The 27,531-nt window shown below is 35.5% G+C and overlaps 1 protein-coding gene across 4 annotated transcripts in view; it reads left to right on the forward strand.

Annotated features, from left to right (window-relative positions):
- The window catches only part of LOC106052506 (potassium channel subfamily T member 2-like), a 138,783-nt gene that overhangs the window by 70,986 nt on the left and 40,266 nt on the right, over positions 1-27,531 (forward strand). For 2 of the 4 annotated variants that reach the window (XM_056016391.1, XM_056016390.1), the window contains exons 16-21: positions 1,684-1,833; positions 3,565-3,764; positions 8,417-8,452; positions 15,826-15,966; positions 18,969-19,134; positions 23,830-23,935. In XM_056016391.1, coding sequence (XP_055872366.1) covers positions 1,684-1,833; positions 3,565-3,764; positions 8,417-8,452; positions 15,826-15,966; positions 18,969-19,134; positions 23,830-23,935 — 799 coding nt within the window. The remainder of the gene's footprint in view (positions 1-1,683; positions 1,834-3,564; positions 3,765-8,416; positions 8,453-15,825; positions 15,967-18,968; positions 19,135-23,829; positions 23,936-27,531) is intronic. The other 2 variants (XM_056016392.1, XM_056016393.1) reach the window with 2 other exon arrangements.

Below are 27,531 nucleotides of genomic sequence, written 5' to 3' on the forward strand. Positions count from 1 at the left end.
GACGTTTTTAGACAGTCTGCCATAGGATGCACTGGCCTTGGCGATACACAGGTCGATTCAGTAGACACTCACTTATAAAGTTTGGTGGACCCTTACAAATGTAGTAGACCCTCAGTATATCTCTATTTTAAATTCAGTAGATGTAGTAAGTAGACCCTCAACCTTTAACTAAAATATTCATCTGTTTGTATTATTATATGTATATTGACACTAAATTTTCATTAATTAGATAAATTTTTTTCTCCTGTATTAAATCTTCATTAATTAGAGACATTTCTTTCTCCTGTATTAAATCTTCATTAATTAGAGACATTTTTTTCTTCTATATCTTCACTAGTCGACCGGCGGCGTAGCTTATGCCACTATTTTGCAAGGCCGGCCTTAGGCCACTGCAACCTATGCAACCGCTGTGGGCCCCGCACTTTTATAGGACCCTTGCTAATTCAAGGTGTATAAATTATTAAATTAAACCATTTTATAACTTAAAACAGATTTCCCGCGCCCTCCTGTCGATTTACCAGGAGCTCCTGGAAATGTCCCGAAATTGCAAAAGATATGAAAAAGTCCTTAAAATATATAAACATATATAGACAATATTTAAGTCCGGCGCTGCTTTTAGTGTTTGTAAAATGTTTTACATGTTTCGGATGTTCCTTCAGAGTTGAAGGACGAAGGGGGATGGGAGAGGGCAGGCTTTGATAAATCCAAATGATAGTCCAGCATGCAAACCACATGACCAGGCAGCCATCCGTTGTGACCGGTGAATACTTGTTCTCCCCCCCCTCTTGTTTTTTCGTGGGGTGACTATCCGCAGAAATAAGAGTGATTTTTCATTTACTTCTTACTTCTTCTCGTCCAAACTCCTGAGCCATGAAGAGAATTATATATATAGATTAGAGACATTTTTTTCTCCTGTATTAAATCTTCATTAATTAGAGACATTTTTTTCTCCTCTATTAAATCTTCATTAATTAGAGACATTTTTTTCTCCTCTATTAAATCTTCATTAATTAGCGACATTTCTTTCTCCTGTATTAAGCTTAGGATATTGAAAAAAAATATATCTATAGGTTGGAAACAGGTGTATGGTAAAAATTGATTTTATGTAATTAAAATTCAATATTGTCTGTCTGAATGTGCCCGGTTTAATATTTATGTTTGTTTCACTTTGAGACCAAATGTAATGTATCTGTCTTATACTTTTATAAATGATGAAAGACCAAAATATATATGAAGAGTCAGGAAGCCGATGGATGTATGTACAGTTAATTGCACATATAAACAATACACAGCACAGTTGGTAGGCAGACACTAAGTATAATCAAACATAATGATCAATGAATGTCCAACAGAACAATTCAATAATATCTCAAAGACTGAACTCTCAGGTGAATAACCTATTAATGTCAATCAACTCAATAACTCTACTAAGCATCTACTGGATGATATTCATACAATAACTTAACTGGACTTTGACTAAATCTCAACTCTCATAGAATCTCAATGGAACTGCCTGACAATCCGAACTGAACTTTCTCTCTGTCTTATTATAAAACCATGAAGGGAATACTTCTTCACTAAATAAAATAGGATCATTCTGATCTGAAGTACAACTGGATCAGCTACACTGGCTCATGTCTTCTATTCCTATGTTGCTGTTTATGTCTTGTAATTTTGTTGCAGAGAGGGTTCCTGGGCACCTGAAGCCTGGCAACAAGTCTACGGGAGGCATTCTGGAAATGAAATTTACCACATACAGCTGGGACGTAGCATTTTTTTTAGAGAGTATGAGGGCAAGAAGTTTACCTATGCCTCAGTTGATGCACATAACAAGTAAGTAGACCTATGCTTCAGTTGATGCACATAACAAGTAAGTAGACCTATGCTTCAGTTGATGAACATAACAAGTAAGTGGAGTGAGTAGAACTACATACATTTGGAGGCTCACACTTGAAGAGAACTAGCTGGCTTTGACTCCACTGACTAATCATTGTAGTACTTGACTTTATAATACTGATTAATCATTGTAGTACTTGACTTTGTTATACTGACTAGTCATTGTAGTGTCTGACTTTATAATACTGATTAATCATTGTAGTACTTGACTTTGTTATACTGACTAAATCTTTGTAGTGCTTTGACTTTGTTATACTGACTAAATCTTTGTACTCTTGACTTTTTTTTTTCTGAGTTATTTGTTTTTCTTAACACTTGCTGGCCACAAGGCTTCCATTTTAGTGGACTGTCAACATTTTCTTGTAATTTTATTAAGAGCTTGCAATCCTTTCAAACTTGTTTTCCATCAAAATATCATTTCATTCCAATTGCTTTAGAGTAATGGGTCCAGTGGATCATTCAGGAGGTTTGTGGAGCATTTATTCAAACTGAACATGTGAAATGGTATTTACTGAATAGAAAAGATTGTTTGATGTAAACCCTATACCCTTGACTAAAATCAATGCTCACATTTGTTTGGTAAATGATCAAGACCATAAGGCACAGACATGTCTTCTAGAGGAAAACGTCCCTTGAAACTAGAGATGTGAGGATTTAGTTGTTTGAACTTTAACATGCAGACCACATTTTAAAAATCTCCATATAGCAGGATTTAGTTGTATCTGTTACCTGGCACAGCCCTCTTTGTAATGCTACCAGGCACAACCCTCTTTATAATGCTACCAGGCACAGCCCTCTTTATAATGCGACCTCTCTCAAACAAAAATGTTTGGCAAGGGAATCTGATTACCAATACACTTACACTCTTTGGAAACTCCTGCATGCATGAATAGTCTTCAACTTTTCAGCTTTTTATCCAAATATTTGAAAGGTTCTAAGATGCTTTCAAACACCATGAATTTTTTAATCAAGTGTTAAATCTCATCTTAGGATTGAGGTTATAAATTTCATTTCAACTTTCATGTACATTGAATTATTAAAATTAATTAGTGTGAATAAACATTATTTTAAAACATTATTTAAAAAAAAATAAATGAAAGAGTTTAAGTGTGATTTAGGACTTGTACCTCTGACCCTCCAATTTAAAGTGTGAAGCTCTAAAAACTGAGCTGAGTGTTATGAATATTTGAGGAAATTATGCACAAAAAGTAAAGTGCATAACAATTGAAGTATACTTTTCCATAGCTCTATGAAACACACAGAAGATAGATCTAGTCATTATAAATAGTACTTCAGATGCCTAAGACTTCTTCTCTAGATCTACACACAAAACATTAAGTTTAGATCTATATAAGAGTCAATGTATAGGCCTAGACGCTGGAGCAAAAAGGAAGTGCTAAGTTTTAATTATGTCTAAAACATTTGGATTGAATTTGCGAATAAATAATTAAATATGGTAAATTTAAATGCTGTAGTTTTGAACTTGTCCTAGATTCAAGGAAAGAGATACAATGTTAAATTTTCATATTTTTTCTTGCATCAGAAGTGGGAGAGTAAGTGTTAGCTGCATCAGTGAATCAGGTCTCTTATAAATATATAGATTGAAAGTTTCTCTAGATTCAGATTTCACCTTTTTCAACTTGCTCTACATTTGAATGTAATCCTTAGGTATGGTGTGAACCTAATAGCTGTCTTTGATTCCACTGCTGGTGAAGCTAAACTTCAACTGAATCCTGGCCCTGACTACACAATGAAGGCTTCAGACTACTGTTTTTATATGAGTTTGTCACGAGAGGAGAACATGAAAATCTCTCCTTCTGACTTAGATGAAGGCAACAGCACATCAGATACTAGGAATAAAAACATAGGTACATTAGATCCACACATAGTTATATTCAACATTGGATTTCTTCTCATGTTAGTTTTGTACAGGAATTAGGTCAAGCTATAAATAGTTTCTGGCTTTATCTTGAGCTGTCAATACAGTTTTGTGTGAGGGTAGACTAGAATCTGAACAAATGTGTTTGGCTACAGAAATAAAGAATTACATTTTTATTCAAATAGAATTTATAAATATTTGCAAAATTTAACAAAAAAAAACGTGTTAGAGGGTACTTGATAATAATTGTCTTTAACTTCTCAATCTAGTAGTCCAGATGAGTTGTGTTAGAGGGTACTTGATAATAATTGTCTTTAACTTCTCAATCTAGTAGACCAGATGAGTTGTGTTAGAGGGTACTTGATAATAATTGTCTTTAACTTCTCAGTAGAGTAGTCCAGATGAGTTGTGTTAGAGGGTACTTGATAATAATTGTCTTTAACTTCTCAATCTAGTAAACCAGATGAGTTGTATTAGAGGGTACTTGATAATAATTGTCAGATGAGTTGTGGTGCCTGAGTTTGAATTTTGATCTTAAATGGATAATTTTATTTTTAGCTAAAGTTGAAAAAAATATTTCTTTAAAACAACACTAACAACTACTAATGTTATGCTTATTCATGTGTTAGGAATGATCAGATCCAAGGCAGACTTTTAACTCAACTGTGACCTAAAACCTAGTTATTAATAATGTTCATAAACTATCAGTGGACAGACGAGATTTAATAAACACTGCCTCTAGGGCCATGCACTGCTACTAGGAGATGCAAGATAGAATAAACTAGATAGAACTGCTACTGTGAGGAGCAAGACTTGAGACAATATTTCTCCCAGTAAGAAAATGTCAAACATTTTATTATTAGAGGGACATGATAGCCTGAACTCTACAAATAATCAATATGTTGGACATTCTCTCAGTGGAGGGACATGATAGCCTGAACTCTGTTTTCTTAAAATCTCATACATTTTATGACTTAAGGATAAAACCTGCCAAAGAGAAAAAGTGGGCAAAATGAGTATACTTGCATTGTCAGTTTTTGTCTCTAGGAGTATACTTGCATTGTCAGTTTTTGTCTCTAGGAGTATACTTGCATTGTCAGTTTTTGTCTCTAGGAGTATACTTGCATTGTCAGTTTTTGTCTCTAGGAGTATACTTGCATTGTCAGTTTTTGTCTCTAGGAGTATACTTGCATTGTCAGTTTTTGTCTCTAGGAGTATACTTGCATTGTCAGTTTTTGTCTCTAGGAGTATACTTGCATTGTCAGTTTTTGTCTCTAGGAGTATACTTGCATTGTCAGTTTTTGTCTCTAGGGTGTTTAGTTCTAACCATGAAAGTTGGCAACACAGAAACAGAGTGAACTACTTGGTCATGTGTTGGACCTGTATGTTTTCTTACATCTGTTAAGGTCTACTACACAGGGAGCATAGACCTAGACATGCACTACACAGGGAGCTAAGACCTAGACATGTACTACACAGGGAGCATAGACCTAGACATGTACTACACAGGGAGCATAGACCTAGACATGCACTACACAGGGAGCATAGACCTAGACATGTACTACATAGGGAGCATAGACCTAGACATGTACTACATAGGGGGCATAGACCTAGACATGTACTACATAGGGAGCATAGACCTAGACATGTACTACACAGGGGGCATAGACCTAGACATGTACTACACAGGAGGCATAGACCTAGACATGTACTACACACAATGAGACAATTTGTATTTTATTTCTTTTTTGTTCTGATAGTTGAACTAAACAAAATGGAGACTCAGTGAAGTCATCAAAACGAAACTTCAAGACAATGTGCCAGATGTCGTTTTGCATCCATTCTTAAAAAAAAAAAGATGCCCTAAATTCTTTCCCATGATTCTATTTTTGTGAGCAGATGACTTGTAAAGCCCTATGTCATTGTTAGTTGGCACAACTGCAAAGATCAAAGGATAACCTTTTGTTGTTGTTAGCTTATTTTAAAGATGGTAAAAGAGGCTAGACACCTTGGGATTTTATTTTAAGCTTTTATTTCTGGCTTGCTCAAAGTATGTCTGTATGTAATCCTTGTCCAGTCTCTCTGTGTAGGATTTTAACATGTAATCCTTGTCCAGTCTCTCTGTGTAGGAACTAAAGTAATCCTTGTCTAGTCTCTCTGTGTAGGAACTAAAGTAATACTTGTCTAGTCTCTCTGTGTAGGAACTAAAGTAATCCTTGTCTAGTCTCTATGTGTAGGAACTTAAGTAATCCTTGTTCAGTCTCTCTGTGTAGGAACTAAAGTATTCCTTGTCTAGTCTCTCTGTGTAGGAACTAAAGTAATCCTTGTCTAGTCTCTGTGTAGGAACTTAAGTATTCCTTGTCTAGTCTCTGTGTAGGAACTAAAATAATCTTTGTCTAGTTTTCTCTGTAGGAACTTAAGTAATCTTTGTTCAGTCTCTCTGTGTAGGAACTAAAGTAATCCTTGTCTAGTCTCTCTGTGTAGGAACTTAAGTAATCTTTGTTCAGTCTCTCTGTGTAAGAACTAAAGTAATCCTTGTCTAGTCTCTCTGTGTAGGAACTAAAGTAATCATTGTCTAGTCTCTCTGTGTAGGAACTAAAGTAATCCTTGTCTAGTCTCTCTGTGTAGGAACTAAAGTAATCATTGTCTAGTCTCTCTGTGTAGGAACTAAAGTAATCCTTGGTCTAGTCTCTCTGTGTAGGAACTTAAGTAATCCTTGTCTAGTCTCTCTGTGTAGGAACTAAAGTAATCTTTGTTCAGTCTCTCTGTGTAGGAACTTAAGTAATCCTTGTCTAGTGTCTCTGTGTAGGAACTTAAGTAATCTTTGTTCAGTCTCTCTTTGTAAGAACTTAAGTAATCCTTATCTAGTCTCTCTGTGTAGAAACTTAAGAAATCTTTGTTCAGTCTCTCTATGTAGGAACTTAAGTAATCCTTGTCTAGTCTCTCTGTGTAGGAACTAAAGTAATCCTTGTTCAGTCTCTCTGTGTAGGAACTAAAGTAATCCTTGTCTAGTCTCTCTGTGTAGGAACTAAAGTAATCTTTGTTCAGTCTCTCTGTGTAGGAACTAAAGTAATCCTTGTCTAGTCTCTCTGTGTAGGAACTAAAGTAATCCTTGTCTAGTCTCTCTGTGTAGGAACTAAAGTAATCCTTGTCTAGTCTCTCTGTGTAGGAACTAAAGTAATCCTTGTCTAGTCTCTCTGTGTAGGAACTAAAGTAATCCTTGTCTAGTCTCTCTGTGTAGGAACTAAAGTAATCCTTGTCTAGTCTCTCTGTGTAGGAACTAAAGTAATCTTTGTCTAGTCTCTCTGTGTAGGAACTAAAGTAATCCTTGTCTAGTCTCTCTGTGTAGGAACTAAAGTAATCTTTGTTCAGTCTCTGTGTAGGAACTTAAGTATTCCTTGTCTAGTCTCTGTGTAGGAACTAAAATAATCTTTGTCTAGTTTTCTCTGTAGGAACTTAAGTAATCTTTGTTCAGTCTCTCTGTGTAGGAACTAAAGTAATCCTTGTCTAGTCTCTCTGTGTAGGAACTTAAGTAATCTTTGTTCAGTCTCTCTGTGTAAGAACTTAAGTAATCCTTGTCTAGTCTCTCTGTGTAGGAACTAAAGTAATCCTTGTCTAGTCTCTCTGTGTAGGAACTAAAGTAATCCTTGTCCAGTCTCTCTGTGTAGGAACTAAAGTAATCCTTGTCTAGTCTCTCTGTGTAGGAACTAAAGTAATCCTTGTCTAGTCTCTCTGTGTAGGAACTAAAGTAATCTTTGGTCAGTCTCTCTGTGTAGGAACTAAAGTAATCCTTGTCTAGTCTCTCTGTGTAGGAACTAAAGTAATCCTTGTCTAGTCTCTCTGTGTAGGAACTAAAGTAATCCTTGTCTAGTCTCTCTGTGTAGGAACTAATATATTCCTTGTCTAGTCTCTGTGTAGGAACTAAAATAATCTTTGTCTAGTTTTCTCTGTAGGAACTTAAGTAATCTTTGTTCAGTCTCTCTGTGTAGGAACTAAAGTAATCCTTGTCTAGTCTCTCTGTGTAGGAACTAAAGTAATCCTTGTCTAGTCTCTCTGTGTAGGAACTAATATATTCCTTGTCTAGTCTCTGTGTAGGAACTAAAATAATCTTTGTCTAGTTTTCTCTGTAGGAACTTAAGTAATCTTTGTTCAGTCTCTCTGTGTAGGAACTAAAGTAATCCTTGTCTAGTCTCTCTGTGTAGGAACTAAAGTAATCCTTGTCTAGTCTCTCTGTGTAGGAACTAAAGTAATCCTTGTCCAGTCTCTCTGTGTAGGAACTAAAGTAATCCTTGTCTAGTCTCTCTGTGTAGGAACTAAAGTAATCATTGTCTAGTCTCTCTGTGTAGGAACTAAAGTAATCCTTGTCTAGTCTCTCTGTGTAGGAACTAAAGTTATCCTTGTCTAGTCTCTCTGTGTAGGAACTTAAGTAATCCTTATCTAGTCTCTCTGTGTAGAAACTTAAGTAATCCTTGTCTAGTCTCTCTGTGTAGAAACTTAAGTAATCCTTGTCTTACTATAAGCCCTCCTTCCTGTCCTAACCTCCCAGACCTAGAGAAACTGTTCTTTCAATGTTGACACATTCAAGGGGTGTAACTAATGTGTAACTGTAATCAGTGTTTCTCTCCCCTACTTGTACTTCAGCCTATAAAATGTGTCCAGACAAAAGCCAGAGTATTGGTGAGACTTTTTAATTGACTAACTTCACTAGCTGCACATCTAACCATAGATTAGTGAATTGCTTGGGATTACAGAAGTATCTTTAAAACTTCACTAAATTATTACAAATTTGTTTACTCTTAATATACATTTTCTTTTGCCGATCTTAGAAATTTACCATTGGCTACAGCATGTTTAAAAGTTTCATTTCAGCAGTTGTCAGTTTCTCTAACACCCTAATTCTCCCAGCTTGAACTTGCAAAGTCTTTCAACAGGAGCTAGAAACAAAAGTATTAAAACTGAGAGAATATGTTCATGGAATTAGGAATAGAATAGATTTATAAATGAATGACAAGGTATTATACAGTGACAAGGGATTAGGATGCATGCAGTGTGATTCCAATGTTCATCAAGATCTAGTAAAAATGTTCATTAGCAGATGTTCATTATATCATGCACCATTAGCACAGAATGTTTTGACCATGTAACTGTTTATTTGGAGACTATCTTGGTTAACAAAAACATTTACAAGGGATGTTACCACTCAATACTGATTGAAAAAAAACAACCAATAAAATACACATCTCAGCCCAAACTATTAGAAATAACAAGGTTATAAAGACAGTTTGTATGGAAACACAAACTCAAAATTGGCCCCCAAAGTGGTCCACCCAAGCAGGTATAAAGGCATCAGAATGAAATTCTGTCAAAGATAAATGACAGAGAAAAATTGAGAAAAAGGGTTGACAGATGTTTTGTGGTGCTCCAGCAGACCAAAGGATAGGTGAAAGTGAATGTAAAGTTAGATGTGAACCTGGCCTAACCGATGTCTTATAATGTATATCTAATTGATCTAATTGTTTTGTAAAGGGTCAATCTCTTATTCAAATCCTAAAAAAAAAAAAATTTTCCCCCTTGGTTGAATGTTCTATATATGCAGTGCAGCTCTGCTGTTCATGCAATAATATGAAAAACTACTTATTAATTGTTGTTTTAAATTTTGTCCAACTTATATGCATATTAAATAGTTTTTTTCTCTTTAAATAAAATAGTTAACATTTTTTGTGTAAATGTAATTAGTATGGCAGAACTTACTTTACTTAGCAATACAAATGTAAAAAAATATTTTTTTGACAAAAAATCTAAAACCGTTTGCTTAAATGTGCGACAAATATGGTAAATAGTCATCTCCCCTACTAAAGAGCCTCCAGTGTTTGTTACTATTAATAGTGAATAGTTGTAAAAGTGGTGTATTTTCATGAAAAATCTGCTTGCATAGATAATTTTAAAATTACTTTCGGAAAAGAAAAAAGTAGCCATTGCATCAGAACTTTGAATGATCTAAAATATCATGATGTCTGATTTTCATTTTCTCTTCTAGTTTCTGAGTTCTAAGCGGGACAGAGGGACAGACAGACAGACAGGCCACACAAAACTAATAGCGTCTTTTCCCCTTTTGGGGGCTGCTAATAAAAACATAAAGTTGCAAACAGGAAATGAAGTTAAAAAATGTTTGGGACAACATTCTGTCCAGAAAAGAAGAAGACAAAATGACAATAGAGAATTGTGTAGCTAGAGAATTAAAATAGCTTTGTCAGAGAAAAAGTTTTTTGATAGAAACTATTTGAGGAAGCTTTCTGGTGTCTTGACATAAGAAGCTGTCTCTTTTGTCTTGACATAAGAAGTTGTCTCTCTTGACATAAGAAGCTGTCTCTTGTTTCTTGACATAAGAAGCTGTCTCTTTTGTCTTGACATAAGAAGTTGTCTCTCTTGACATAAGAAGCTGTCTCTTGTTTCTTGACATAAGAAGCTGTCTCTTTTGTCTTGACATAAGAAGTTGTCTCTCTTGACATAAGAAGCTGTCTCTTGTGTCTTGACATAAGAACTTGTCTCTCTTGTCATAAGAAGCTGTCTCTTTTGTCTTGACATAAGAAGTTGTCTCTCTTGACATAAGAAGTTGTCTCTCTTGACATAAGAAGCTGTCTCTTGTGTCTTGACATAAGAAGTTGTCTGGTGAAGTTGAAGTTTTCTCTGATTGCAGGAAATGTTGAAATCCCTTTCATTAAGTCTGTTTAATAAATTAAGTCATGAAACTTGTGATGTGCTTGTTCAGGCTGTCTTGAGGTCAACTCTAGATGACTTGAATTTCAATTAATTACTCTGCAAGCGTTTGGGTTTTATTGTTCGGGTGTATTCAATGTAGTTGATCAACAATACAGAATAAACAAGACAATCGATTTAACGAGTAAAGAGATGTGATCAACACTGATGAACAATTTAACATATTTATTCTAAGAAAAGGCCACAGTAAAAGTCTCTGTCACTAAACATGTCTTTACCCTAGAGGATTCTATCGCTAACTGATTTTCCGGTCTCTAACCCAATATATCCCAAACGTCACTAGTCCCGTTCAATATGCGTCTTCTATGATGCGTTGCTAAATAACTAAACTATAAATAAGGTGTCTAACAGATTAGATGACATCCTTTTTAATGTTTGTATTATATGGTGTGCATTAGATGAGTGTGTTTAGTGTATTATTTTGTATAAAGTCTGTATTGTATGGTGTGCATTAGTTTAGTTTGTCTTGTGTATTGTTTTGTATTATGTGTGTATAGTATGTACTATATTTTGTATAAAGTCTGTATTGTATGGTTTGCATTAGTTCAGTTTGTCTTCTGTATTGTCTTGTATTATGTGTGTATAGTAGGTACTATATTTTGTATTCATAGCCTTTGTACATTTTTTTTTTCTTTTTTAGCAGCCCTGTAAGGGGAAAAGCCGCTATTAGGTTTGTGCAAAATGTCAGTCTGTCACACTCAGATCTCGAAAACTAGAAGAGAAATGAAAAATATTATTTCACCATGCGATGCAGCTTGAAAAGTTTATGTCCAATGGCTACTTTTGTTTTTCTAAAAGCAAACCGTTTAGTTTATAAAATTAATAATGCAACCGATTTTTTCATAAAAACACACCAATTCTAAAACAATTGCGTAAAGGTAAGGAAAGTAATGTTACAATATGTAAACAAAGAAAGACAATTTGTATTTTAAGTATCACTAAGTCGAATTTTATTTATTTTTCTGGTCAACGAGCTGTTAAAATTAAAAGAAAACATTTATGTTTTTGCACTTTGTATCTAAATATCATGCACATTTTTTAAAATGGACTTTTTATGCAGCGACTTTTGTACAGTTGCGTGACAAGAAGCGGCAAAATAAGGTACTAATCAGTTTCGTCAAAAAATTATAAATAATCAGATTTTATTTATTTTTTGTTTAGTGCCCACATCAGGATATTTTTGTGCTTTTTGTTTGCCAGTCGGTATGTCTGTCACGTTTAGATAACAAAAAAATAAAAAAACTCTAAAAACTATTGAAAATCTGATTTAACCTTTAATGTCAATAGCATATAAATGCTAAATGAAAATCTATATACTGACTAATATTTCATTAACTAAAAAGTTGTTATGATTGTTTGAAATCACATAATTGACTAATATTACACTTATATTCTTTGACAATACGTCACTATAGTTTATTTATAGAAATCAACTTGTTCCGTATTTTCAACTTAAAACAAATTTATGTCAAATGACTATTTTTTTCACAGTTTTATCTTGCTTTGAATATCTTTAAATATGTTGCGAACTCTCTTTTCCTATTGATATAGATGTTGAAGAAGTGCTAATTCGTCGATGGTGCTGAGAGGATCTAAAATAGTAGACCTTACTTGAAGTTGTCAGCTGATAAGATGAAATAAACTTTACTTGAAGATGTCAGCTGATAAGATGAATTACTGTGACATGCAGGGGATTCTATATCTCTAGATCTAATATTGTCTAGTAGATTGAATAAGTGAAGATCCATTAATTCAAATACAGAACTTTAATACAAAAACTTGAAATCACAAAATATATTATACAGTAATTACAAAAGAAAACTGTAATAAATATGAAACGTTCAAATTAACCACTAGATTCTAACTCAAAAGTAATACATCTAAACCCTATGAAATCTCCCGATAGACTGAATAATTTAGATTCTATATTGCGCATCCCTTTATTTATTTCCGGTGGTGTAACCCACCAAATCATAGCTTTCTATCACGTGATAAATGCGTCTTTGGTTTGAGTGACAGATGTCAAAGACGCCATTGGAATTACCAGCAACCTAGATTTGAATTTCAACGTTGACCTAATTTTTATTTGAATAATTAAATATATTTTTTTAAATAATAAAATATTGACAATGATACCTGACATTGACAGTAGGTTGTTCAGGATTTTAAAATAAGAAGGTAATTTACTAGAAATGGTTATTGAAAATCACTTTTTAGACTTATTTCACAGTTAATTTTCTTGCCGAAGCATAACAAAAGTTGTTTAATTGGTAAAGAATTTCCGGATTTTGTTTTGAAAAAGAAATCAACAAACATTATTTTAATTTTCTTACAAATCATCACCAAAACTGTTCTAAATTGTTTATGAAAAATCTACTAACGCTAAATAACTGTTTGAAATCCCTCTTCTAATAAGTAAAACAGATAATCTACTTCTCATTTACAAAAATTGGTTGTTCTGGATTTTCAATTTAACGTTATTTATGTAAAATTGCACTTCTCTCTTACACTACATTTAATTTTCTAGCTAAAACATTAGAAAATCTAATTATTGTTAATATTACATTCCGATTTTTAAGGAAAACAACTTCCTAATACCAAAGTATGGTTTGAAAATCTCTCCACAAGGCTATGGTACTACTAATTTTCATACGAGACCATCCCAAAAATTTAATTAACAGAACTTGATTTATCTGGAATTCTTTATTTTCTCTCACTATATATATCCAAACAACAGACCAGCGCGCAAACCGCACGACCAGGCAGCCATGATTTAGACTAGATCAAGATCTATAATTTTAATTCTAGACTTAAAGTGTAGATTTTTATTTCCAAATGTCTAGATTGTCTAGATCAATATTGCAATGTTATAAAATACTAAAACTAATCTATTTTTAAATTTAATATTGCATTCAGTCTATTAATAGATTAAATAAATTTTTTTTTTTTTTTTTTTACAAAAATGTTATCTACATTGCATCTATATTATTCCAAATTTATATTTTAGATCTAGTAGATGTAGATCTTAAGAGTGCTAAATCAGAAGTTTAATTTAGGTAGATCTACATCCTCGTTCTAGTGCCATTTCAATGACAATGCCAATAGCTCTGTTGGTAACTGTGCTGGGACATCGAGCAGACGTTGCCGGAGTACAAGCTCGATGACTTGTTCTTTTTTTTTTCCAATTATAAATCAATACCAAAAGATCTACAGTCGCTCGTCTGACATATTGTACATATCCGGTAGTTGTCATACTGTAATGTGTTATATATCTCTGTATCAATAATAGGCTATTAGTTTGTTATTAAGTTAACAGCAATGCCTGGTGGTGCAGTTAGCGCACTGGACTGATTACCTCAATGGTCCCGGTTTCATACCCTGCTCTCTACCATCCCCCATCGTCCAGCAGGAGATTTGGATAACGAAATAAATTATCTTTAACTTTGAAGGAAAATCCAAAACATGTAAAACATTTTACAGAAAAAAACATTTTTTACAACACCAAATGAATCTTTGAAACATTATTACTTTTGACAATCAAAACAAAATCACATCTTGAATATTCCTTGCGAATAGACGGATCTAACAGGGATCCGACTCCGACGGGGGCCACCTCTGAGTTTGTGTAACAGCACAAACTCTCTTTGTAATCATGTTCTTTTTCATTTCTTGTGATGATACTCCTATTTTATATTGTTCTGGGCTGGTGTGAACCTTTGATTGTTCTGGTATGAACCCATTATTTGATTGTTGTTTTATAATTTTTTTTTACTGCTTGTACTGGCTTTAAACATGACATGTCATGTTACATATAGCAGCAAGGTTAATGTACTGGCTTTAAACATGAAATGTCTTGTAATATATAGCAGCACTTATGGTTCAAGGTTAATGTACTGGCTTTAAACATGAAATGTCATGTAACATATAGCAGCACTTATGGTTCAAGGTTATTGTAGTGGCTTAAACTAAAACTTTCAGTAAGAGTTTCCACTGTATCAAAATGTCAGCCAATTTATTCCACAAGTTTGTTTAATGCCTTTCATTAATGAGTGAACTTGAATATCAGCAAAATTGTTCATTAGTTGTGTGTGTGTGTACGTGTCCCCATGTAGCTTTTCAGTCATCCAAGTCTGTTGTTTTTTTAGCTTGTCAATTTTCTGACCATTAAATCTAGACCTGTAGACAAACTGACCTTCAATGACCTTCTCAGTGGGAGGATTGATCTCCTTTTCACTTGTTTGTTTCTAATGTGTTTCACTTGTTTGTTTCTACTAACTATTGGCTTTGATCTCTTTGAAAGTAAGAAAATTTGCTTTGAATAACATCTCTAGGTCAGCTTGCTTGAGTAGATTATAAACTCCTTTGAATGTTTAAATATCCTGCGTTTTTAAAGTATTCTTTAGAGCAAATCCTAAAAAAAAAACTTTAAAAATAAAATTATTTTTTTTAACACTGTTCATTACCAGCAAATGAGCTGAGTCATCACTTTGTTCATGAACATTTGGGAGTAATGCAAAATGTAAGGAACAAGTTGACATGTTAGCAAACCTCTCTGTCCTTCCAAGACTTTTACTTTCCCGTCATTCTAGACAATGGCAAAACTAAAAGTCAGATACATTTCACATGGCTGTCAGAGCCTTATCACTTGATCAATCAAGAGTAGGACAATGGCTGCAAAGAACTTACTTCAATCTAAGTGAAGTGTTTTGTGTTCATATCATACTTGACATCTGTCAACTTAGTGTGTATATACACACATACACACAGGTCTATTTACTATCTTATTTCTACACAAAACGTCCTTCTGAAGTCATAGAACTAGTCACTTCAAATTTGTAGAGGGGTTTATATATCTGTACATTCTGGCCCTATGTCTGCATTACATGAGACATGCTGGTCTTATGTCTGCATTACATGAGACATGCTGGTCTTATGTCTGCATTACATGAGACATGCTGGCCCTAGGTCTGCATTACATGAGACCTGCTGGCCCTAGGTCTGCATTACATGAGACCTGCTGGCCCTAGGTCTGCATTACATGAGACATGCTGGTCTTATGTCTGCATTACATGAGACATGCTGGCCCTATGTTTGCATTACATGAGACCTGCTGGCCCTAGGTCTGCATTACATGAGACATGCTGGCCCTATGTTTGCATTACATGAGACCTGCTGGCCCTAGGTCTGCTTCCTGTCTGATGTGTTGCTATTGAATGTGTTGCTATTGAATGTGTTGCTATTGAATGTGCCTGTGTCTCTAACTTTGTTGTCAGCCATGATAGTGAAAGAGATGCACAAACTGATGCAAGACATCGATGGGGAACAAGAAGAGATTGATGAAGAGTCTGTCTTTAGTACCATTACATCTAATATTGGGGCCACACTGGCCAAAAGTTTAAGGAAAGGTATAGAAGGTCAGTAAACCATCAGATTTAACATTTCTGTATAATGGTCGGATTAAATGTGAATGTTGTCATGTTCTAAACTAGATAGCAATAGTTGTTGTTTCAGTGACTAGATAGCAATAGTTGTTTCAGTGACTAGATAGCAATAGTTGTTGTTTCACTCACTAGATAACAATAGTTGTTGTTTCACTGACTAGATAGCAATAGTTGTTGCTTGAGTGACTAGATAGCAATAGTTGTTGTTCCAGTGACTAGATAGCAATAGTTGTTGTTTCAGTCACTAGATAGCAATAGTTGTTGTTTGAGTGACTAGATAGCAATTGTTGTTGTTTCAGTGACTAGATAGCAATAGTTGTTGTTTCAGTCACTAGATAGCAATAGTTGTTGTTTCAGTGACTAGATAGCAATAGTTGTTGTTTCACTGACTAGATAGCAATAGTTGTTGTTTCACTGACTAGATAGCAATAGTTGTTGTTTGAGTGACTAGATAGCAATAGTTGTTGTTTCACTCACAAGATAGCAATAGTTGTTGTTTCACTGACTAGATAGCAATAGTTGTTGTTTCAGTGACTAGATAGCAATAGTTGTTGTTTCAGTGACTAGATAGTAATAGTTGTTTTTTTCACTTACTAGATAGCAATAGTTGTTATTTTACTGACTAGATAGCAATAGTTGTTGTTTGAGTGACTAGATAGCAATAGTTTTTGTTTCAGTGACTAGATAGCAATAGTTGTTGTTTCAGTGACTAGATAGTAATAATTGTTGTTTCAGTGACTAGATAGCAATAGTTGTTGTTTCACTGACTAGATAGCAATAGTTGTTGTTTCAGTGACTAGATAACAATAGTTGTTGTTTGAGTGACTAGATAGCAATAGTTGTTGTTTCACTGACTAGATAGCAATAGTTGTTGTTTCAGTGACTAGATAGCAATAGTTGTTGTTTCACTGACTAGATAGCAATAGTTGTTGTTTCAGTGACTAGATAGCAATAGTTGTTGTTTGAGTGACTAGATAGCAATATTTGTTGTTTCAGTGACTAGATAGTAATAATTGTTGTTTTCAGTGACTAGATAGCAATAGTTGTTGTTTCAGTGACTAGATAGCAATAGTTGTTGTTTCACTGACTAGATAGCAATAGTTGTTGTTTGAGTGACTAGATAGCAATAGTTGTTGTTTCAGTGACTAGATAACAATAGTTGTTGTTTGAGTGACTAGATAGCAATAGTTGTTGTTTGAGTGACTAGATAGCAATAGGTTTTGTTTCAGTGACTAGATAGCAATAGTTATTGTTTCAGTGACTAGATAGCAATAGTTGATGTTTCACTCACAAGATAGCAATAGTTGTTGTTTCAGTGACTAGATAGCAATAGTTGTTGTTTGAGTGACTAGATAGCAATAGTTGTTGTTTCAGTGACTAGATAGCAATAGTTGTTGTTTGAGTGACTAGATAGCAATAGTTGTTGTTTGAGTGACTAGATAGCAATTGTTGTTGTTTCACTGACTAGATAGCAATAGTTGTTGTTTCAGTGACTAGATAGCAATAGTTGTTGTTTCACTGACTAGATAGCAATAGTTGTTGTTTCACTGACTAGATAGCAATAGTTGTTGTTTCAGTGACTAGATAGCAATAGTTGTTGTTTCACTGACTAGATAGCAATAGTTGTTGTTTCAGTGACTAAATAGTAATAGTTGTTGCTTGAGTGACTAGATAGCAATAGTTGTTGTTTCAGTGACTAGATAGCAATAGTTGTTGTTTCAGTGACTAGATAGCAATAGTTGTTGTTTGAGTGACTAGATAGCAATAGTTGTTGTTTGAGTGACTAGATAGCAATAGTTGTTGTTTGAGTGACTAGATAGCAATTGTTGTTGTTTCAGTGACTAGATAGCAATAGTTGTTGTTTCAGTTGTTGTTCCAGCCAGCTTTTCTTCTGATGACCCCAAATGACCTCAATATATTCAAGCTGCAAACCAAGCTGCAGACATTTGTTGGAGGATTGTAAATCATATTTCCACTGTAAGAATCAAGCCCTCAATAAATGTGTTGATGAACTGAAATCACTGAGTGTAAGAATCAAGCCCTCAATAAATGTGTTGATGAACTGAAATCACTGAGTGTAAGAATCAAGTCATCAATAAATGTGTAGATAAACTGAAATCACTGGCTGTAAGAATCAAGTCATCAATAATTGTGTTGATAAACTGAAATCACTGGCTGTTAGAATGAAGTCATCAATAAATGTGTTGATAAACTGAAATCACTGGCTGTTAGAATCAAGTCATCAATAATTGTGTTGATGAACTGAAATCACTGGCTGTAAGAATCAAGTCATCAATAAATGTGTTGATAAACTGAAATCACTGGCTGTAAGAATCAAGTCATCAATAAATGTGTTGATAAACTGAAATCACTGGCTGTAAGAATCAAGTCCTCAATAAATGTGTTGATAAACTGAAATCACTGGCTGTAAGAATCAAGTCCTCAATAAATGTGTTGATAAACTGAAATCACTGGCTGTAAGAATCAAGTCCTCAATAAATGTGTTGATAAACTGAAATCACTGGCTGTAAGAATCAAGTCCTCAATAAATGTGTTGATAAACTGAAATCACTGGTTGTAAGAATCAAGTCCTCAATAAATGTGTTGATAAATTGAAATCACTGGCTGTAAGAATCAAGTCCTCAATAAATGTGTTGATAAACTGAAATCACTGGCTGTAAGAATCAAGTCCTCAATAAATGTGTTGATAAACTGAAATCACTGGCTGTAAGAATCAAGTCCTCAATAAATGTGTTGATAAACTGAAATCACTGGCTGTAAGAATCAAGTCCTCAATAAATGTGTTGATAAACTGAAATCACTGGCTGTAAAGTTATCCAGTTCATTGTTTGTTAATAAATGTTAGTGAATAAATGAATAGAAATTTGATTTTACTTTGAACCAAATAGCTGTAAAAATGTAAAGCAACATTAAGTCTTTAGAGCCGGTCCTATCTTTATTGTTTGTTCTGATAGGTGAGCCTTTACTTGGTATAGAGTCCAGTAGAATGCTAGAAAAACCCATAGGACTAGGTCAAGCCAATGGCAGCAGTCCTAGAGCTGTGGAATCCTTTGATAGAGTTCATGCAGCCACAGTGCCAGTCAAAGTTGTGCAACATATGATTCACTTGGGCAAAGAAAGGTAACTCTAGAATAACTTTTTACAACTCACTCTGTCTGACAGTATGGTAAAATTTTTTTACATGTTATTTCTCCAACACCCAATCTCTTATCAAGCTGAAATTTTGCACAATTATTTCTTTGACCTGACAACACAAGATTCAATAAACAAAAATTAACCAATAAGCTAATTAACTATTGCTAGTTTTGTTTGATATCTCAAACAAGGGAATGAAATTGTACTTGACTAAAATGATGGTATAAACTGGATTTGTCCCCTTTATAGGTCGCCACTTTAAATTGAAACAAAAAATATATATCTATGCAATCTTCACTAGTCATAGGTACCTCTCTAGCAGAGTGGTTAGCACGTCTCGGCCCGAGGAGGTGTGAGCTATGAGTTTGAAGTCAGGGATGTGTTTTAAGCCTTAGCTTGTTTGCCCGGCCCCCTGACATTGAACATGCACCTTAGTGCGTAAAATAAATAATTAACAAGAAAACAATAAAAGCTATATGTTAACAGATACTATAGCACAAAGGTTTAATGATTCCATGATAGGATATGACAAATAACATATGACATAAGAATTAATACTATGTCAGCACGCCTACGTTCTGTGCCAATCTACAACATAATGCATGCACACCTTAGTTACAGTGCAAACTCCGGGCTCACTATGCCCACAAACCTATGGCCAAGTAGGATCCATACAATTACAGATCAGGCTTGAGTCCCAAGCCTAAGTCCTAATAAAGAAAAATATGCCTTCCTTGTGACTGCCATTCACATGATTATAATGGCAACCACTTTAGAGCTAGGAAATAACGAAGAAATCATAATAACCTAACTTACCCAATACTGGGGAAAAACAACAAACAGAATGCTCCAGCCAAGAATCCGCAAACTATTATGGTGCAGAAAAGAAACACACCTAACAAGAATCAGTGCTAGAATAATATAACCTACACACTAACAGTTCCCCCCCCCCCCCCCACCTTTTTTTTTTTTTGTTTGTAAATGCTTTTAAAAACCAATTCTGGTAAAATTCACCCAGATATTCCTTTCTTACCCCCCCCCCCCCCCCCATTTTCCCAACTGCACCAAATAAGTGATAGGGTCATAGAGTACTGAGAATTCTAAAAGCATGAAAAAGCTCTAAACAAAAACAATTGGTAAAAAATATTTCTAATGGCACAGATGTATTGTTGTTGTTGGTCTAGTTCTATTACACATTGAATTGCATGACTGATCCAAACAAATTGATACTGTTGTAACCCCGCTCCCGCGCTACACTAATGGTGCGCATCTGAGCACTACTGAACATGACTAGTGAAAGACATATAGAGACAGGAAGAAGGACTGTTATGAGCCGGCTAAAAGTCATGGGAGTCTGAACATTCTGGTGCTGAGTGCTGTCCTGTGTGATACTAGGAAACTGTGTGGGAGACCTGGAGTGACACTGGGAAGTGTGTCGGTGGTCTGTTCTGTGTTCTGGTATGAAGTAGGACTCTTAGAACTTAAGACATATTACTCCCTGTGACTTTATAGCAGACATCCAAGTCTAACTAGTAACTATTACTATTCGTTGATGCTTATACTAGTTATAATAAATAAATACATCGTTTACCGTTGTCGACCTGTCTTTCGTTGAGTGCCTGCCTTAGAGAGTTACAACAACTGGTGTCAGAAGTGGGATTTAGGCAGCTCAACAAAAGGATAAGAATGACAACGCTTAGGAAGCTGGATGAACTTAGCTGTAAACAGTTAAAAGAGGAGCTCCGAGACAGGGAACTGAGGATCTTCTGTGACAAAGAAAAAATGAGAGCCAGTCTTTGGCAGGCCCTTGTTGATGAAGGGGAGGATCCGGAAACATACCTGTTTGAGATAGAACCAGATATTGGTGAGGTGCTGAACACCATTCAAAACTGGTTATGCGAACTTTGTACTTTCCAGGATTCGATGAATCCTTCTATGGACAAACTGATACGTAACGTGCAAGGCCAGATCAATCCAGTAAGAGAGAGGAGTCCATCATTCAACAACAATGAACCGTTACTCATTCAGGACTGTGGCTGTACTGATAGTTACAAAGAATGCGTCAATGTTAACAAGAAAAACGCAGATGAACAGAAAGAGACAGTTGAAGCAATAGAAGAAGTCTGCTAAGCGACTGAAACTTTTGCTTTACCAGTTTTGAGTGCCACAACGACCCGGACAGAGCAGGACAACTTTGAGCCTGCGTTAGAGCCTGTCACTTTGGACCTTAAGGACCCCTGTCGATCTGCCTACGAGGGGAACTTGAATTTTGATTGTTGCATTCAGGCGGTAAGCAATAACTGTACATGTGATGCTTCACGATGGGAGTGCAAATGTCAAGAAACCCATCAACAGGGTCTGAAACCACTAGACTTCGATACTTCTGTTTTCACCAGCGAGAGAGGCCTTGAAGATGGTCAGAAGCACCCTGCAGCTGATGAACTTGTGCACATAGGACGTTGCCCACGTGCCTCACAGACATGTCTTTCGGACACGCTTGAAGATTATGCCGTGTTTGACAACCTGGCCTCCTGGGGGCCTACGGTGCATCAAGAAAGCGTGCTGGAGCAATGTGTAAGACCAATGGTCTTGATGACCACCGCCATGACATCCACTGCCTCTCTTCCTGCCATGAAGCTGCCGTCGGTGCTGACTGAGAGAAAGGCCAGACAACGAAAACGACGCCCCCTTAACCAAAGGCAGATCAACTGGAGAAGGAGAAAGCGGCACCAGCAGAGAGCAGTGTGGATGACTTTGTGGGGAACACGCTCCCTGCCGTCTGTAGCTCCCACAGACCGACCTCCACCTGCACTGACCAACGTCCACCACCCTGTAGGGCACCTGAATCTGTTCGGGACAAACAGATCTGAGAAGGGGGCAATGTTGTAACCCCGCTCCCGCGCTACACTAATGGTGCGCATCTGAGCACTACTGAACACGACTAGTGAAAGACATATAGAGACAGGAAGAAGGACTGTTGTGAGCTGGCTAAAAGTCATGGGAGTCTGAACATTCTGGTGCTGAGTGCTGTCCTGTGTGATACCAGGAAACTGTGTGGGAGACCTTGAGCGACACTTGGAAGTGTGTCGGTGGTCTGCTCTGTGTTCTGGTATGAAGTAGGACTCTTAGAACTTAGACATATTACTCCCTGTGACTTTATAGCAGACGTCCAAGTCTAACTAGTAACTATTACTATTCGTTGATGCTTATACTAGTTATAATAAATAAATACATCGTTTACTGTTGTCGACCTGTCTTTCGTTGAGTGCCTGCCTTAGAGAGTTAAAACAATACAATTACACTTCATATATACTCTTTTTTTTAAATAGAGTATTAGTTTTAAGGTTTTTCTTGTTTACATTTTGCAGAAAGTTGTCCATCATTCCTGACTATACTTTCTTAACTCCATCATTCCTGACTATACTTTCTTTAACTCCATCCTTCATGACTATACTTCTTACACTCCATCATTCCTGGCTATACTTTCTTAACTCCCTGCATTACTGACTGTACTTTCTTTAACTCCATCACTCCTGGCTATACTTTCTTAAACTCCATCATCCCCGACTATACCTTATTAACTCCCTGCATTCCTGACTATACTTTCTTAAACTTCCATCATTCCTGACTATACTTTCTTAAACTCCTTCATTCCTGACTATACTTTCTTAAACTTCCATCATTCCTGACTATACTTTCTTAAACTCCATCACTCCCAACTATACTTTCTTAAACTCTTATTCAACCCTGACTATACTTTCTTAAACTCCATCATACTGACTATAAATTCCTTTTTCTTCCTACATCAGTAAATATTGAAGTAAAGTATCCATTAATGTCTTGATTCCTTTCATCATTAAATAATAATAATAATAATCTTTATTATCCGTAAAGAAATTTGTCTTACACTTTGTGCATTACACCAAACAAAAAACATGATAACTATAAGAAACCAAAGTGTACATTCACACCAGACTCACTCATAATTTACATGTGAAAAAGTTTATACCAGATTGTTCTTATTTAATGATTTGATTGCCAGGGGAACAAAAGAGTGTTTGTGTCTGTTTGTCTTTGCTATCGGTGACTTGTATCTCTTTTGTGATGGTAAAATCACAAAATCCGGACACAAAGGGTGATTCTTTATTTCGAGGATCTTGTTAGCTTTTTTATAGATGTTTGTCTCAAACAACTGCCCAAATGGGGTTTGTTTTTTGCCAATGATTTTGCCAGCAGCATTTAGGATTCTATAAAGTTTATTTTTATTTTTAATGCTCAGATTGCCATACCAGGCAGTTATATTAAAACTTAAAATATTGCAGATGTGAGCTTGATAAAACATAGCCAAGGCCTTTTCGCTAACATTAAACGAGGACAGTTTTCTTAGTAATTGTAATCTTTGCTGCCTTTTTTTGCTGATATAATCAGTATTTGCAGTAAAATTTAGTTTATTGTCTAGGATAGTACCAAGGTATTTAAAGGTTTGCACAATTTCAATAGTCTCTCCAGCTACAGAAACAATATCATTTTCCTTCTTGTCCCTATGAAAATCGATTATCATTTCTTTGGTTTTTTTTACATTTAATAATATGAAGGTGTCATTAGTGTCAAATGTTTAGCTCACTCTCTGTCCTAGCATTTCAGTCATATTTGCACTAACTTATAATCAATCTGACTCAGTATGACCATTGGACCACCGCCCAGCACCCTCAACCTAGGAACCAGGAGGACATTGTGTCACCTTCACAAGGAACCAAGACATTTGTGTTGTCTAGAGTGGGGAAAGGTAGGTCTATCTCTATATACAGTCACATGACATTTGTGTTGTCTAGAGTGGGGAAAGGTAGGTCTATCTCTATAAACAGTCACATGACATTTGTGTTGTCTAGAGTGGGGAAAGGTAGGTCTATCCCTATATACAGTCACATGACATTTGTGTTGTCTAGAGTGGGGAAAGGTAGGTCTATCTCTATATACAGTCACATGACATTTGTGTTGTGTAGAGTGGGGAAAGGTAGGTCTATCTCTATATACAGTCACATGACATTTGTGTTGTCTAGAGTGGGGAAAGGTTGGTCTATCTCTATATACAGTCACATGACATTTGTGTTGTCTAGAGTGGGGAAAGATAGGTCTAATGCTATATAGTCACATGACATGTGTGTTGTTTAGACTAGGTAAAATGATTAAAAACTTTGTGGCCTCATTAATATATTGTTGAAAACAATTAGGAAAAAAAAAAGATCCTTTTAAAGGAACCATGTTTCTATCAACACATTTCTTTGACTCTAACAAACTTGTAGAGAGTCACAAATGTATTAGATTTGAAAAGTAGCATCAGGAAGTTGCTGGTTAGACCTTCATCCTGTTCATTCAAATATCCAATCATTTGTTTGTCCCAGCCCTATAAAAACAACATGAACTCAAAAAGAGTTTTTTTTATATTCTTCTGATCTAAATTAATATCATTCAAAATTGTTTCTTTTAGGTTAGTTTAGTTCATAGCAAATACAAAATGAAATTTGAGGTCTGTAAAGGTGATATCAAACACTTCAGATGCTAATTAAGTTTAAGCAGTCAATCCTGAATGAGAGTTGAGGACTGTATAGGAGATATCAAACAATTCAGATGCTAAGTTTGAGCAGTCAACTCTTCAGTGTTTAGAGACAAACAAATTTGAAATTTTCCAGCACAAACAAAAATGTTCAGGGGGGGGGGCTAGAGCTACAAAAACAAACATAACTTTTTTATTTGACTATATCAATGATTTTATTTTAAAGGAAAATGAATGGATTACAAAAGTATAAAAAAAATTTAAAAAATTAGTCCAGAAAAAGTGCAGAAAAAGGAAATATCTAAAAATAAATTCATTAAAAAAGTAATAGACTGAAATATTTCACTTTTATTTCTACATTTCATCCATAAATATTGACAAATACTTACAACAATTTGTCACTTGAAATTTGTTTAAAATGACTTAATGATCGTTTAGTATTCCCATTATTAATGTTATGGAAAATCAAATCAAAAAGAAGAACCTTCCTCCTTGCATTCTGTCACTGGGTTATATTTTGACACTGTTGGTTTATCCATGCAGGCATGGTGGTGACATTGGGATCAGATCATACTTCACTTGCACAGAATAAGGAAATGACACTTGATGTAGCAGACACAAATAAGTTTAATATAAGCAATAACACCACATAGTGAATATGATACTCAATTCAATTCAGGAATGATCAGTATTAATACTTTATAGAAACATGGTGAATATAATAATAACTTAGAAACTGTTCTTTCTCCTTGTATCAACTGTCTACCACTTAGTAACTGTCCTTACTCCTTGTATCAACTGTCTACCACTTAGTAACTGTCCTTACTCCTTGTATCAACTGTCTACCACTTAGTAACTGTCCTTACTCCTTGTACCAACTGTCTACCACTTAGTAACTGTCCTTACTCCTTGTACTAACTGTCTACCACTTAGTAACTGTCCTTACTCCTTGTACCAACTGTCTACCACTTAGTAACTGTCCTTACTCCTTGTATCAACTGTCTACCACTTAGTAACTGTTCTTACTCCTTGTATCAACTGTCTACCACTTAGTAACTGTGTCCTTACTCCTTGTACCAACTGTCTACCACTTAGTAACTGTTCTTACTCCTTGTATCAACTGTCTACCACTTAATAACTGTCCTTACTCCTTGTACCAACTGTCTACTACTTAGTAACTGTTCTTACTCCTTGTACCAACTGTCTACCACTTAGTAACTGTCCTTACTCCTTGTACCAACTGTCTACCACTTAGTAACTGTCCTTACTCCTTGTATCAACTGTCTACCACTTAGTAACTGTCCTTACTCCTTGTATCAACTGTCTACCTCTTAGTAACTGTCCTTACTCCTTGTATCAACTGTCTACCTCTTAGTAACTGTCCTTACTCCTTGTATCAACTGTCTACCACTTAGTAACTGTGTCCTTACTCCTTGTACCAACTGTCTACCACTTAGTAACTGTTCTTACTCCTTGTACCAACTGTCTACCACTTAGTAACTGTGTCCTTACTCCTTGTACCAACTGTCTACCACTTAGTAACTGTTCTTACTCCTTGTATCAACTGTCTACCACTTAGTAACTGTCCTTACTCCTTGTACCAACTGTCTACCACTTAGTAACTGTCCTTACTCCTTGTACTAACTGTCTACCACTTAGTAACTCTCCTTACTCCTTGTACCAACTGTCTACCACTTAGTAACTGTCCTTACTCCTTGTACCAACTGTCTACCACTTAATAACTGTGTCCTTACTCCTTGTATCAACTGTCTACCACTTAGTAACTGTTCTTACTCATTGTATCAACTGTCTACCACTTAGTAACTGTGTCCTTACTCCTTGTACCATCTGTCTACCACTTAGTAACTGTTCTTTCTCCTTGTATCAACTGTCTACCACTTAGTAACTGTCCTTACTCCTTGTATCAACTGTCTACCACTTAGTAACTGTCCTTACTCCTTGTATCAACTGTCTACCACTTAGTAACTGTCCTTACCCCTTGTATCAACTGTCTACCTCTTAGTAACTGTCCTTACTCCTTGTATCAACTGTCTACCACTTAGTAACTGTCCTTACTCCTTGTATCAACTGTCTACCACTTAGTAACTGTTCTTACTCCTTGTATCAACTGTCTACCACTTAGTAACTGTGTCTTTACTCCTTGTATCAACTGTCTACCACTTAGTAACTGTTCTTACTCCTTGTATCAACTGTCTACCACTTAGTAACTGTCCTTACTCCTTGTATCAACTGTCTACCACTTAGTAACTGTCCTTACTCCTTGTACCAACTGTCTACCACTTAGTAACTGTCCTTACTCCTTGTACCAACTGTCTACCACTTAGTAACTGTCCTTACTCCTTGTACCAACTGTCTACCACTTAGTAACTGTCCTTACTCCTTGTACCAACTGTCTACCACTTAGTAACTGTTCTTACTCCTTGTATCAACTGTCTACCACTTAGTAACTGTCCTTACTTCTTGTTTCAACTGTCTACCACTTAGTAACTCTTCTACCACTTAGTAACTCTAACAACTGCTTCTCTCTAAACTGTCTATTACCAACTCCTTCAAATAACTAACTGCCCTTAACTCGAGTTCACTAAAGGTCAAAAGTGTTCAACTTAGGGCAACATGAGTTGTGAATAACTTTCACAATATTGAAATAGGGTTTCTACACTATGGCACCAACTTTGAGGTAGTGACACATTAAATTCCCTAATAAAGCAAAGAAGGATTACTCTCATATCCAGAAGATAAAACAAAGAGAGAAATAAAAAGTGTAACATTGTAAAGATAGTGAAACAAATAGATACCAAGATACCAAG

Source organism: Biomphalaria glabrata, chromosome 17 (assembly GCF_947242115.1).
Source record: "Biomphalaria glabrata chromosome 17, xgBioGlab47.1, whole genome shotgun sequence".
Lineage (NCBI taxonomy): Eukaryota > Metazoa > Mollusca > Gastropoda > Planorbidae > Biomphalaria > Biomphalaria glabrata.